The sequence below is a fragment of the Diadema antillarum genome, unplaced genomic scaffold, assembly GCF_040938485.1.
Source record: "Diadema antillarum isolate AM-2024a unplaced genomic scaffold, OU_Dant_1.0 scf00000002, whole genome shotgun sequence".
Classification (NCBI taxonomy): domain Eukaryota; kingdom Metazoa; phylum Echinodermata; class Echinoidea; order Diadematoida; family Diadematidae; genus Diadema; species Diadema antillarum.
Genome location: NW_027270891.1, coordinates 1,188,951 through 1,202,922, shown reverse-complemented (window position 1 = coordinate 1,202,922; position 13,972 = coordinate 1,188,951). Strand labels below are relative to the sequence as shown.

At 37.8% G+C, this 13,972-nt stretch overlaps 1 protein-coding gene across 1 annotated transcript; it reads left to right on the top strand.

The window, feature by feature from the left end:
• The first annotated feature begins 310 nt into the window (after positions 1 to 310).
• LOC139731422 (cytochrome b5 domain-containing protein 1-like) lies at positions 311 to 6,018 on the top strand. The gene is made up of 4 exons (XM_071642338.1): positions 311 to 428; positions 3,071 to 3,147; positions 4,137 to 4,355; positions 5,788 to 6,018. The coding sequence occupies exons 1-4, from the start codon at positions 311 to 313 to the stop codon at positions 6,016 to 6,018; spliced, it is 645 nt and encodes a 214-aa protein (XP_071498439.1).
• Positions 6,019 to 13,972: the final 7,954 nt, after the last annotated feature.

Here is a 13,972-nt window from a genome sequence, read left to right as displayed (position 1 = left end):
AAATCAAGATGGCTTACTCTCAGAGATAGATGCATTGGCATGTCAAATTTATCGTTCCCCATGATATTTGAGAGTAGATATGTAAACTAGAAAAAGAAATGGTTGCAAAAGTCGCCTCCAATTGTACGAAACCGCTACCAATTAATGGTCGTCGAGACTTCGCAACAATGATGGACAGTCTGTACGGAAGAGTCTTTCCACATACTGAGTCTATCTAACTTTTTTTGCTTCTACGGATACCATAGTTTCTTGTTTCTTGGCAACAGCGAAGCCACTGCAACGTCGTATATCACACATTCCAACCGCTAAAATGAGGCCAAAATACTATACTCCAAATGAAGTATTAGTACACAACACACTAAAGGACATCTGGATTTCATTTCTGGGAAAAGTTTATGATCTTACCCCACTTTGTGAAAAATATGAAGGTAAGAAATGAGAAAGGCAAACGTGCCCGTCGACTACTCAGTCCCATCAATTGGAATTCGTGTGTGTTGATATTCGGTTTTGTTGTGCCATTACTGCTGGGGCATTGTGCAAATCAAGTGGCACTATTGCCCAAATCAAGACGTGCGGTCTAGCGTAATAGAGAAGAGTTATTCCAGAGATTTTTAATGTGTTTTCAGGAAATTTGAAGCTGCCAATGCAGTAGGAGAATTAAGAGGGTAAAGACTAGTTTTAAAAACAAGACTTGAAGCTTTATTTATTGTCCATTGATATTTATACCACACCAGCTAACAGTTAGATTTCTAACTCTCATAGCGGTTATAGGTCTAACACATGGTTAGTCTATACACAGCCCAGTCGCTGTATAATTTACTATAAATCGCGACAGGGCTTCACATGGCGTCTGGTCGGGCTAATTAACAGCCAGCATGCAGAAATGGACTTGGACTGACTGGTTCGTGTTTGTTGATCTGTCTACGTTTGTCGTTGGTAAATTTAAAGGGGAAGGCTAGTATTTAAACTGATCAGTGGGAATCAGTGGAAATGCTGGGAGATGATTGTTCCAATCCTTATGGGATTCATTCAAGAGTTCATTGTATATCTATTGTTGTGTGAAAATGATTTGCTTCAGAATGGTCTCATATTCAAGTAATGTGCAGTTTAATGCTTCCAGGTTAGCGTCCCTGGTCAGTGACGGAGCATTAATCTGCACATTACTTGAATATGAGACCGTTCTGAAGCAAATCATTTTCACACAACAATAGATATACAATGAACTCTAGAATGAATCCCATAAGGATTGGAACAATCATCTCCCAGCATTTCCACTGATTCCCACTGATCAGTTACTAGCCTTCCCCTTTAATGGTATATGATAGGGTCTAAATCTTATTGTGTACTGATACAATAATAAGGGTGATGATATGGCTCTAGTATAGAGTCGGGGCACCAGTTTGCTGCAGGGGTCCAGTTTTCGGCACCCCTAGGAATATATAACCATATCTTCAAAAGTAGAAGGGTATTTTTTTTTTCTAAATTGTTTTATTTGAAGAGCAACTGTAGAGCTTTCTTTTGATACCAGAATCATGAAATAACTCAGATGATGGCCTTCGTAATTCTAATTCAAACCGTCTGTGTCACGCTGTTTTTAAAAAAGTATGACTTTCTTAACAAAACGTTAAGATTTTGTTCTGTTGCTAGGCAACCACCATCATCCCTTGTTTGTATCTTTTAACAAAATCTTACTGTCAAAAGAGGCCTGACATGGTAGGGATTCCTCGTGTAACTGTGTTAAATATTTTGAAATTCATTTCCTTTGTCAGTTTTGAGGATTGCAACAGTGACCAAAATGTCGCGGATGGGTCCGGTTTGTGGCACCCCTTTGGGATTTACACACATAGCACTATTTTACATGTCAAAATGGGTGGAAATTGATGAAATACATGCGATCTTGAAAAACTATGAAATCGTGAAGGATCGAGATAGTGAATCCAAATAAAGTGTTCTAACAAGCTGAAAACTAGTTGGACCATCAAAAAAATTTTTTTTTTTTTTGCAAAATTTTAATGTTTGAAGAAATCAGGGGACATTTTTGTGTGGGGTGCTGCAAACTGGACCCCCCTGCCGCAAACCGGGTCCTCTTGGTGGTTGCAAATTTTCTGCATAAAACTGATTATTATGACTGGGGTAATTGTCCACCATACAAAATTGTGATGCAGTGTCAAGAGGCCTTTGGTACCTCTTCCAATAAAAAAAAAAATAAAAAAAATATTTAATTTCTGTTGCCCGTTTTACCAGAATACTACTAAATACCCTTGAAAAGGCCTTAACCTGCAGCAAACTGGGTCCGCTACTCGATAGACTATTGCCAGTATTGGAAGCTTGTCTGCCTTTGAATCCAAAGGACCCTGCGTCTGGTTTGATTCCCGAGTCTCAGTGAGCAATTTGCAAATGTTCTACCGCGTACCGCCCCGTAAACTAGAGAGAAAAACACTACAAGAGTACAAACGTTAAAGGGAAGAGCTAAACAATTTGGACTGGAATTTTGTTTTACTGTTTTGAGTTGTTTTCTAAAAAAAGTATATAAAAAATAAATAGATGTAAATGAATGAAAAAAAAAAATCTCTTCACTGGCTTTAGGTGTCTACAAAGTCACTTATCTCAGATTGTGGTCAAATGTAAATTTTTAACCTAGACTAGAGGGTTCTAGATCTATATAAACTTTGAAGTTTACACTACAGATCGAGCACCATTTTTATCAGGTGACTATAATTCATAAAGTCCCTTGAAAGACTCCATTCAGATTGTTTTGTTGCTGTTCTTGGTTTGTATGTTGTCATGGCTCTTTCTAGGTTTTTTAGTTTCATCATAAATTCATGTTTTGTTTTGTTTTGTTTTTCAGATTGCTTAAATTACACTGCATCTTTCTGGTGGTCGAAGTAATTTTGTCATGTTTTTTTTTTTTCTTCAAATTTGATATCTCAGGAAAGAAATGAAATGAAATCATTTGTCATCATATTTTCATAATCTACATTTTGCTGCATTGCAAGAGAATGATTCGCAAGGTACACTTTGTAGGAAATGTTCACTCGCATCATTGTGAAATTGTCTGTCACCATTGCAGGAAGTGTTCTGTTGAAGCCCATCATTGCTTGTGCGGGGAAAGATATCTCACATTGGTTTGACAGAAAAACACAAGATGTAAGTATCTCCTTTCGTTTCCTTGTTTTTCTCATATTGAATAAAGTCTTGAGCTGTCACCAGTGTTTAGATTTTGTGTACATCACTGATTATGCAGCTAATTATAGCTTAGTAGTTGTGACCCGCTACAACAAAAGAATCTGAAAGTCGGAGGAGGTAGATTTTCTGAAAAATGATATGACATTCCCTTACTCTCCCACTTTAATTTCATACATAACACGACTCATGAAAGTAACTATACTCGGTTGCGGAGATATCAATGAATTTATGAGATTATGTTGAGTGGTCTAGGAAATCAGCGTTCCGATGCAATCATGATCAAGGGAAGGTGAGACAGTTTTCACCTCTTGACAATAGAAGTTATAATGCTCCTAGCAACCTCTCCATTGTTCATTTCAAACTTAGCGCCAGTGGTCTACGCTCGACCAATCAGTAGCCAGGATGCCACGCACTGACCAGTAAGATCACTCCCTTGTTACTAGGGGTGGAGGCAGTCTGCAGCACTAAATCTAAATCTTCGGACACATTTCTGCTCCTTTGAAACTCAGAAAATCATGGCCCAGAAATTGTTTCGAAATTTCGGCAGATGATAGAGGAAACATTAGACTACAAAATTCTGCCAAAAACAGAAAGTCGATGGTTTTGACCGATTTTGATGATCTGACTTCAAATTCGATTTTCTCCACATAACCATCAGTGACTTTCAGATCCTTTTGACGGGTCATATTTGTAGTAAGCAACTGAGGCTGAATAAGCGTTTTCCAAAAGTTTTAGAACTTGCTGTAGTTGTAATTATGGCAGACAGTGCATTAAGGATGAGGATTCTGCATTTTTAGCACTTCCATGGCTTATTTTGACTAAATTTAGCTTCAGTGATTACTTTAGCACAATCATAGTGACTTCTTATGTGTGTGCCAGGTCTGCGGTACAACTCTTGAAAGATTTTATAAATGTTAACTCATCAACCTTCTTTCCCTCCCACTCTACAGATCAGAACACATGTCGACCCTGTGACGAAGTGCATGTTCCCTTTCGCCCCTCATGGCCGTTTTGTGCACATTCCGCCTCCGTGCCCCCGGACAGACTGGGCCAATGACTTTGGCCGCCCCTGGTGGAAAGATGAGAGCTACTGCATTGGCATTCTGTCCAAGAAGACAAGGACGGTCAAAATCATCAACACACTGACCTCCCAGGAACAAATTATTGAGGTGAGATGACTAACACACCCACGAGTCATACAGCCCACGAGTCATACAGTTCATCAGTTCAACACTAAGCTAACAAGGCCTACGAGATGGACACATTAAGCGCTGTGTTGTATCTGTCGAACTTGTGGGCTGTTTTTACCTAGTATTGAACTTTGCCTAGTGTCGAACTCATGGGCTGTGTGATTCGTTGGTGTCGGTCTAGTGGGATGATGCCTGACCAGTCGGGTTGGACGGTAGATGCCATACACTGCAGAGCATATTGTATTTTGGTGCAATTTTCAAACTGCCTGAAATCAAAGAAATTGATAAGTCACAATAATATGATTGCCTCAAAATCAGGAATGCATCATATATCCTGTGCATGGTATCAAGTTGTCATGTTTTCTCTTGAAAAGTGATTTTAAGTATTTCTCATTCTGTCTCTGTTGTTCTTCATCAAAAAGACATCAACTCACTAAACTGTCTTGCAAGTCTGAATTTGTGAAATACTATGCATGAGAAAGTTTGCTTCTGAATATGATGCATCCCCCTATAAATCAAGGCTGGCTCTGTTGTAGGCAGAAGAGTTGAAGAAGTATAAAGGCAACCTCTGCAGTCGTTACTGAAAATACACAGAGAGCCCTTTCTCTGTATTACAGCTCTTGTATGTGTTTAAAATTGTGACCTGTACACATGAAAATATCACTACTTGCATTTCATACAGAGTACATGTAGTATGCTTGCAGGCTAAAGAACACCCAAATAAATGATAGATTTTTTTTTTTTAATCAAAAAAAAAAAATCACCATTGCTCTTGATGTCTGGTGTAACCATACCCGTATTTTACTCGTTTCTAAGTTGTAACATAACAAAGATTATCAATAATTTGTAGTTTTGCTGGAATAAAGTACATGATTGTGCTGTCATCATCCATTTTCCTACCCTAAGCAGAGTACTTTAAGTGTACTTTTTCTATTGTAGGATGATTTAAACATGCTGTACTCCCAAAAGTAGAATTCACATTTCTTGAGTATTTTTTTTTTCCTTTTAATGGGGAAAGGGGGGGGGGGGTCACGGATGTATGAGTTCTTTTGACTTTACAGCAGTCTTAAAATCCCCACATAGAAATAGACTGTGTTTGATGCATTGTAAACGTAATGAAACCCATTACAAATGTAAAACTCTAAGGCTCTATTTGACTAGTACTAACAAATATACGCCAAGTAATCTTATCAACAAGTCCCCTGTTTATTCTGATACCATTAGGAAACCGTAGGTAGTAAAACTTGTTGAATGGATGCATGGAAATGTAGTAGCAGGTGCACTATGTTTCTTTATTTAACCACATTCAATGACATGTTCAGTACAGTTGTGTTGTGTCTTGATTTGACATTGAAGAGAAAAAGAAGAAGAGTTGAGACTTATTAAGCCTTCCTATCTCTCACTGAATCAGGTGTGCTCTGAGGAGACGATGAACGAGATCCTCCAGCGGTATCTGAAGTGGAACCAGCATGCCGCCAGCTACACCTGGAAGTACGAAGGCCAGAACTTGGACATGGACAAGACTCTGGAGGAGAACGGCATCACGGACGAGGACGAAGATTTCTACAAACTAAGCATGAATGACGACGAGTTCCTCCGCGCCATACATCTCTACTTCAACGATGACCTCACAGAAGCTTGAGAAGAATTTTGGCGAACTCTTTGACATCCAGCATTTAGAAATATTTAATATAGCTCATACTGTTCCTATGGTGACTTGCAGTAGTCCCAAACGGGGTTGGAGACTTTTTGCACATACAGTGGGTAACTGCTATCGCATTTTCTGATTTCTGTTATACTGCATTCTTGATTTTGGCTCTTGTAAAGTAATCTTGGTGCATTCCTTTACCCACCTCTGTCTCAAAATATAACACAGCTTTAATATTGATTCTTTGCTTAGATATCACCAGCAGCTGTTATCAGCCTCGTGCATTCAGTATACCACAAAATTGACTGGTACAGAGAAACTTGAATTCTGGTTCAATTTGTTGATAACTAGTAATGATTTGTGTGGCTGAAAGTGATTTCTGGTCAAAGTCTGTCAACTATAAAAGCACAATCTGTTTAATCTTCACAGTGAAGAATATTCGGATTTGAAAGCAATGAGTTGGGTCATATGAGTAGGACTACCGAGCCATTTTGCTGCTTCTCATGGTCATTTTAGTAAGATATGTGTAGGTGTACTCTTACATGTATAACTGTATGGCACAAAAATAGCTTGATACTTGACAGTTGTGCCTTATACTGATAGAAATTTCATATAATATAAATTATGAATTTTATATAATGCTTGCTACAACATACTGTACAACGAATAACATGGTTCTTTTTGAGGAGATCCTTGCTGACCTGTCTCCGTCCCATTAAGAGTAAACCATCCTACCTGGTGCCTGTTTCTGCAGCTACTAGTATACAACGAATATCTGTTTCAACTTGACAGTATGGTACTTATCATTCACTTGATTATGTCTGAACTGTTTCTGTTTTGCTTGTTTTTACAAGAGTGTATAAAAATATTCTCATGCCATTAGGAAATCACAGGTTGCATGGCTTGTCAAATGAATGCGTGGAATTGTACAGTACCAGGTGCACTATATTGTCATATTTAATCACAATATGCAATTTTGTGTTTTGTGCAGAAGTGCTGTTTGTTGTTTTAACATTAGGAACTTTAGATTCTAGCAGCACAGACATTCAGAGGATAAAAAAATATTTTCTGCGCATGCACAAATTCGCTTATAAATATTGACCTTGCGTCATCTGAGTTTGCATGGTCTGGGCTATTTATGTTTTCACTCAAATTCACACTACAAAGAACTACTTGATGCAATGTTTAGTATATGGGGCACCATTTTACTTTGTATAGGCTGTATCCTCATGTAATCTAGAGCTACTTTCAACACGACACAGGGAGAGAGGAGAACGGCCAAAGCAATTGTCGCCTTAACCTGTTGAGGACGAGTCCCCAGTGTACTTGGGCAGGTATATATGGGAAATGCGTGTTGAAGCAAGACCAGTCCATCCTCAATGGGTTAATGTCCACGTCACAAATCTAAAGCTCTCTATAGAAGAGGGTGGAGACTGTAGCTCAGGGTACATGTCAGAAGTTGTTGTTTGTTCATACCCTTTGACCTGCCACCTCTTCCCTTGAGATGGAGAATCCCTCATTCAATCAGCTTACTAACCAGTGTCTGAATATGAGAGAGTTAGTGTGTGACCACCCTGCTCAAAACCAGCAAAAATAGGCCAAAATGAATTTCCACTTTTCTATGTAAGTTTAAAACAGTAAAGTTTTTAAATGGTATACACTTGATAGAATGGTAACTTGTTGAAATTGGACCACCCTAAACCAGTCAAAAGGTGACTGAAATAAGAGAGCTAGGAGGTGCTGTCGTAGAAAAGGAAGAAAAGAGGATGTAAAGATTACGGCCCCTCAGGCATACTGCTGAGCTTATGTCACATCACCTTTCATGTAACCCTTTCCCACTAGTTGTGGTGCTCAAAGGGCTCCTTACTCCAGTCACTGGGATCAAATTGGCAACTGAAGGATGAGTTCTCTGTTATGATCACTATGCTGATTTGATATCAGCTTATTCAAGTTTGGGTTAAAAAAATCCAACTTTATGCCGTGTTGATCATCAAAGTATTAAGAATATTACACCCCCATTCCACAGAATTTTTTTTTCTCATTGGTCACTCATTGGCCACCCACCACAGTGTATCGGATTGCAGTCTGATGAATCGGACTTGGTTGGTCAACTATCGAATCAGTGTCAGACATGTTGCGCGTGATCTTCATCGAATGATCTTTCCTCATTGGATCACCACTCGACACGTCTGACACCGACCTGGGGGGCGTTTCATCAACGAGTTCGTCGGAGTTTTCACTGACGAATTTGCTATCAGCCAATCAGACGCAAGGATTTATACTGACAACTGTCAAAAGCTAATGAAATCCTTGGTCTGATTGGCTGATAGCAAATTTGTCGGTGAAAACTCCGACGAACTCGTTGATGAAACGCCCCCCTGATAGTCGACCGACACAAGTCGAATTCATCGGACTGTGATCTGATACACTTCGGTAGGTGGCTGGAAGCGACAAACTTTGCTTCCGATGAGTGACCGACGAGAGAAAATCTCTGTTGAATGGGGTTATAACACATTACTAATCTGAAGGTCATCTTGGCTACAAGATTTTACAAGAATCATTGCATTCATTCAGTATGAATCCATTCGATTCCCTGGTACATGTACGTGGTTGAGCTTGAATGTGAGTGTTGCTATGCCTGTTCTGCATTACTGTGGTATTTTTCTCTTTTTTTTTTTTTCTTTTTTTTTTTTGGGGGGGGGGGGGGCATATTGTAAATATTTGTACATGGATTTGTTGCAGGTTGTAATGTATTCTATGAGATATGTTTGTGAATAAAATATATGTGTGTCTCACTCAAATACCAGGTATCAGTGCAGATTTGGACTTCATATGATTTGGTGTGATTTTGCAATATCAAATTTATTTCACCTTTGTGATTTTATTTTTTTTTTAATAGCTCTAGTTGCTAGCTCCATTTTCATTAATGTACCATGCATTTCTGTACAGTAATGCAAGACACTTGTATGGTATCTTAGCAGTTCACACACACAAAAGTGTATTTCCCTGATCTCAGTCTGACATACTGCTGCATTGAAACACAACACAGCAATCAACAATACAGTACGGTACATTCATTGCATCTTTACATACATTTGTATAGCAAGTCACATTCGGTGTTAATACAGTAGATAGCGTTGTGAATTTTTTTTTTTATTCTTGGTACATGGTACTGCTTTTGTTTTGTTTTGTTTTTACACTCAAGTGAGCATTATAATGTATGAGTCATGTTTTTGACCAAATATGCAAGCAACATATTTCATGTATCAATTCCAGTAAATTTTAAGAATGTGAAACAACAGAATAAAATGTCAGTGTACAAAACTGTTTGACATACATACAGGCTTGGTTTTTAATATGTCACCTGAAGTGTGACTAAACAAGCTTCAACTCTTACAGAGAATTGTCTGTACAAATAATTGACTTTTTCTGTCTTCAAGTGAATCATATCATGATTATGTTTACAAAATACGAAATGGCAAATCATTCAATTTTCATATATACATCTGATCAGGCCAGAGATACACAATACATTAGTGCATGAATCCAGAATACTTGTGTACACATACTCCAATCTATCTCCACCATTTCTTAATACTGTAAAACCAGAATCTTCCTCGTGCATGAAACTCTTGCTAATTTCGCGAGGAGCCAAAATTTGCTAAAGTAAAATGCATGTGAAAGGTTTTGACACCAAAATGCATTGAATGCCAGTGGCAATTCACGAAAATTTCATGCCACAAAAAGAAGATGAAGGGAAAAAAAGGTAGTCGGTTCCAACGTGAGAAAGTTTTATGCCACAAATGCTTCTGGTTTGACAGTATTTTTTGATAATCTGTGTAGAGACCTTTACGACAGCCACAACAATTGACAGAGTGAGAGCAGTAGCATTCTGTGAGAACAGAAGGTAACATGAATCTTATCCCATCTCACTCCCGACTGCAAAAATGGGCATAGGCTGTAAAATAAGGTCACATCATAGCAGTATAAGACTTCATACTGAGGCTGTCTTTATTAAAGGGAAGTTCCATCCTAATATGTTGCTTTGTTATAAAGACTCAAAAATCAGAGAAGTACACCTGTAGAGTGACAATTTCAGGAAAAATCAGACACACACACACAAAAAAAAAAGCTATAAACTGATAAAGTTTAGAGAGTAAGTCAAATTGGCAACTCTTGTGTGATGTAGGCCCTACGTGTTGAGCAGCTCTCCATTCAGTTTGTACACAAAAATTCACCAATTTCCATTTTTCTTCCAAGAAAAATTTCTTTAAACCTGTTCTTGGTATATAGTGAGAGTAATCAATTTTTGCATGTCCTCCTAAGTAGTTGAGTTCTGTCTGTGCCAAAATATTTGAGAAAAATTGAAAATTTGTAAATTTATGTGTACAAACCAAATGGAGAACCCAAAACCTACATCACACAAACTTGCCACCTTTGTCTTACCCTCTTTAAACTTTTACAGTTTATTGCTCTTTCTGTGTGTCTGAATTTTTCTTCAAATTTCCATTGATCTATTTCTCTGATTTTTCTGTTGTCACACAAAGCAACATGACATCAAGATAGAATCTCCCTTTATACAGGGCTCGACACTAACGGTGGCCCGGTGGCCCGGGGCCACCAAAAATGAAAGTCGGGCCATCAAATTTTTAAAAAGGGCAAATTTGGTGGCCCGCCTCGGGCCACCAAAATTCTTTGAAAAGTATGTCAATAAATTCGTAACTTTTTGCGCCGGAAATTAGCAGTTAAATTTGTTTAAAGGATGGATGAAAAGGACTTAATGAGTGCCTGAGAGTGAGTGTTGCAAGTTTGTTGAAGTTTATTTATGAGTAGATATGTCAAACTTCTAATTCTTACTATCATAAAACTTAGATATTTGACTCATTTAAAAAAAAGGACTTTTAATGTTTTTTATTGTTTTTTTTCGGGCCACGAAATTTTTCTCTCGGGCCACCAAAAATTTGAAATTTAGGATTTTGGTGGCCCCATCGGGCCACCAAACAAAAAAGTTAGTGTCGAGCCATGCTTTATATACAGTAGCATCAGACATAGGGAATGGTGGAAGTATCCAAGCAGGACTGAGAATAAGAAAGTTAGGAATTTTGAGGTTTAACGTTTCCACCAAATAGTAATCTTGCTTGCAACCACACGCACAGATCAGTAGAGGTGATGCTGTCTTACTCACATCTCTTTCACTTTTATTAGTAAACATATCAAATACAAAATCAAATATTTGCTCGCCAATCTAGCCCTCTACCTACATCAGCAAAGAAATTTGATTGAAATTGTACGTAATTGGCATAGTCGTGATGCCATAACATTAGCATCTGCAATATGCACGAGTGGTTGGTAAATATGTCACCATTTTGTTCAATATTCAATCTTTTAAATCTCATAACTTCCTGATTCAAGGTCTAAATTTTATGAAACTTCTTCCACTGTTTGTTTGATTGCCTCTATAGCCATTTTGAACATGGTATGGAATTGTAGTTTAAAATTTGCATGTACAAACTTTGTCTTAAATGCCGCATGAGAATTTTGATTTTCTCACCCTGGGAGACTGCATGGGGTACTGACACGCCCAGGTCATGGACACAAAAGGTGAGAGAATTGTTACAAATCTTCCATTTCTCCTTTCATCACGGGGGGGGGGCAAACTTTGGCAGTCCTTGAATTTGATCTGTATTCTCATGATGGCAGATACAAAAGTACATCTGTATGTTTTACTTTGGGATGATCTTTTAAAAAGCAGCTTCAATTTTCTACCACAGCCATTACACTCTTTTTTCATAATACTGGAGCTAATAACAGTACATTTCTAGGGTTCCTGAAATGAATTGTGTCCGAGCCTCCACGGATTAGTCTCCTTCGTGTGAAAATACACTTTTGGCATTACTCTTATCCACATACAGTGTATCAGATATTGATGCATTTCAGCAGCAATAAAGTAACACACTTCTAGCTGAGATTTGTAAAGGATTTTGTTACAACTTTTAGCCGGGAACAGCATGTCAAACCTTCTCGAATGCAGTCTTTGAAAGCATTCATCTGTATTTACTGTATGTTCTCACAAAAGGGCACTTAACAATGTACTTGTTGAAAAGGTTAAAGTAGTATTGTTCCTAAACATCATGGAGGAGTTAGACTGCCATCAAACGAATGACCTCACACAAAAAAAAAATGAAACAAATCCATGTTCAAAATTGGTAGGATTGTTTCATGATCAATTCATGCTGCCTATGTTATTACCAGCATTTACATCACACAAACTCTATCAATTTAACTGATTTTAATGGAGGGTTTCTAAACTAGGACCCTGAAATAGGAGAAAAACACATTAGAAATGGCTCTCTACTATTATGCAAATTCCAAAACTACTGTAAAATCTTGGACAACAAATTTTTTTCATACGGAGAATAACTTGTACAGGACTTTTCAGATATAAACATGGATTATAAACTGGCTTGTGATTTTGATATCCACTGCTCCTTCAATTCATACATACTGAGTTTATTTCAACCCTATTTTAACTGGGCTATTTGAGACCAAGTTTTTACTGGGGGGTCAATTTGACCCACCCTTCAGATCTCGGCCGCTGATCCCGCAATCGCCGCAAAATTTTGCCTGAACATAGAGCCGGAGGTCAACTACAAGATTACATGTCATACAATAGAAAAATGTTGATTTTATATTTTTTAATAAATTAATTATGCAAATTTATGCATGAAATCATATTTTCACCTATAACTCCATCAAAAAGACTGAAGGATTGCTAAATTTTTGTGTCAGAGTTCCTCAAGACACATCAAACAATTTTCTTGTAAAAAAATAGCGCAATCAAAATCAGTTTCTTTTGTTTTTTATTGTTTTTTTTTATTTCTTTTGCATTTTGCTGTTTTTTGGACCTTCTTTTTTTTCTATTGTTTTTTTGCCAAAATTTGTTGCAGGCACTTTTTCAAGCCTATCTACATTAGAATTGATTAATTTGAATGTTCAAATGTTGAAATAATCTAATTTGTATTAATTAAACAAAAAAACACAATTTGCACTGGATTTGCTCATGAAATCATGAATTTGAGCTGTTTTGGGGTTGACATGCATAATATGCAAAACATTGCGTAACTTCAGAACGGTGTACCCGGACTTCGCAAATTTGGTCTCAAAATATGCAGGAGACTTCAATGAAAAAAGTCATGAAACGACGTGGCAAAATCTTTGCGCGTTGCAGAATCGTGGCACGAAATGTCAAGGGGGGGTGATTTGGGTTTGTTTTCTTTGGGGGGAGAGGGGGATTGTTCTAACTTAAATGAACTTCAAGGTCTGTGTACATCAAATTGCCTCAACTTATTCGAGTTTAGACTTTGTGGCTTTTCTTCTTCTTTTTTTGCCTTTGATATAAGTGATCTTGGGGGCATTTTATCAAGCATTTTGTCACATATCTTTCTGACAAACCATTTCAAGCTAATGAAATCCTTGCATCAGATTGGCTGAGAAAAAAGAAAAAAATATATATATATATCTGACAAAACGCTTAATGAAATGCCCCCTAATGTCAAAGCACGAGAGGTTACCTCTACTAACAATACATTTCCAGTGAGGGAATGTTTGCTGACTCTCTGAATTCTGTACATGAGGTGTTTTGTTTTGTTTCTTTTCTGAGTAATAACCCTTTTATGGAGTAAAAGTCATTAGACCTTACCATCGGCATCCATTGGTAATCTTGAGATTGCAAGCAGTCATACTGTGAGGATGATACAAGTAAGTAGAGGCCCAGGGTTTTTCTGACCAATGCCTATCATAACCATAATCATCAAGACAGGTTGAGTGAGTTGAATATTACTGATTCTTCTCCACCCTGTTCTAACGTAGGGTTTGAGCTTGGTCACATGCACCTGCAGCTAGACACACCTCTCCCGGATCTCTGCCACTGAATTCCTGGTAGAGCTAG

What these genes read in the sequence shown, in the direction of transcription:
- LOC139731422 (XM_071642338.1), top strand. Translation starts at nt 311, where the DNA reads ATGAGGCCAAAATACTATACTCCAAATGAAGTATTAGTACACAACACA. An exon ending in ACTTTGTGAAAAATATGAAG is followed by an intron (nt 429 to 3,070) that starts GTAAGAAATGAG and finishes TCACCATTGCAG; the next exon opens with GAAGTGTTCTGTTGAAGCCC. An exon ending in CCCAGGAACAAATTATTGAG is followed by an intron (nt 4,356 to 5,787) that starts GTGAGATGACTA and finishes TCACTGAATCAG; the next exon opens with GTGTGCTCTGAGGAGACGAT.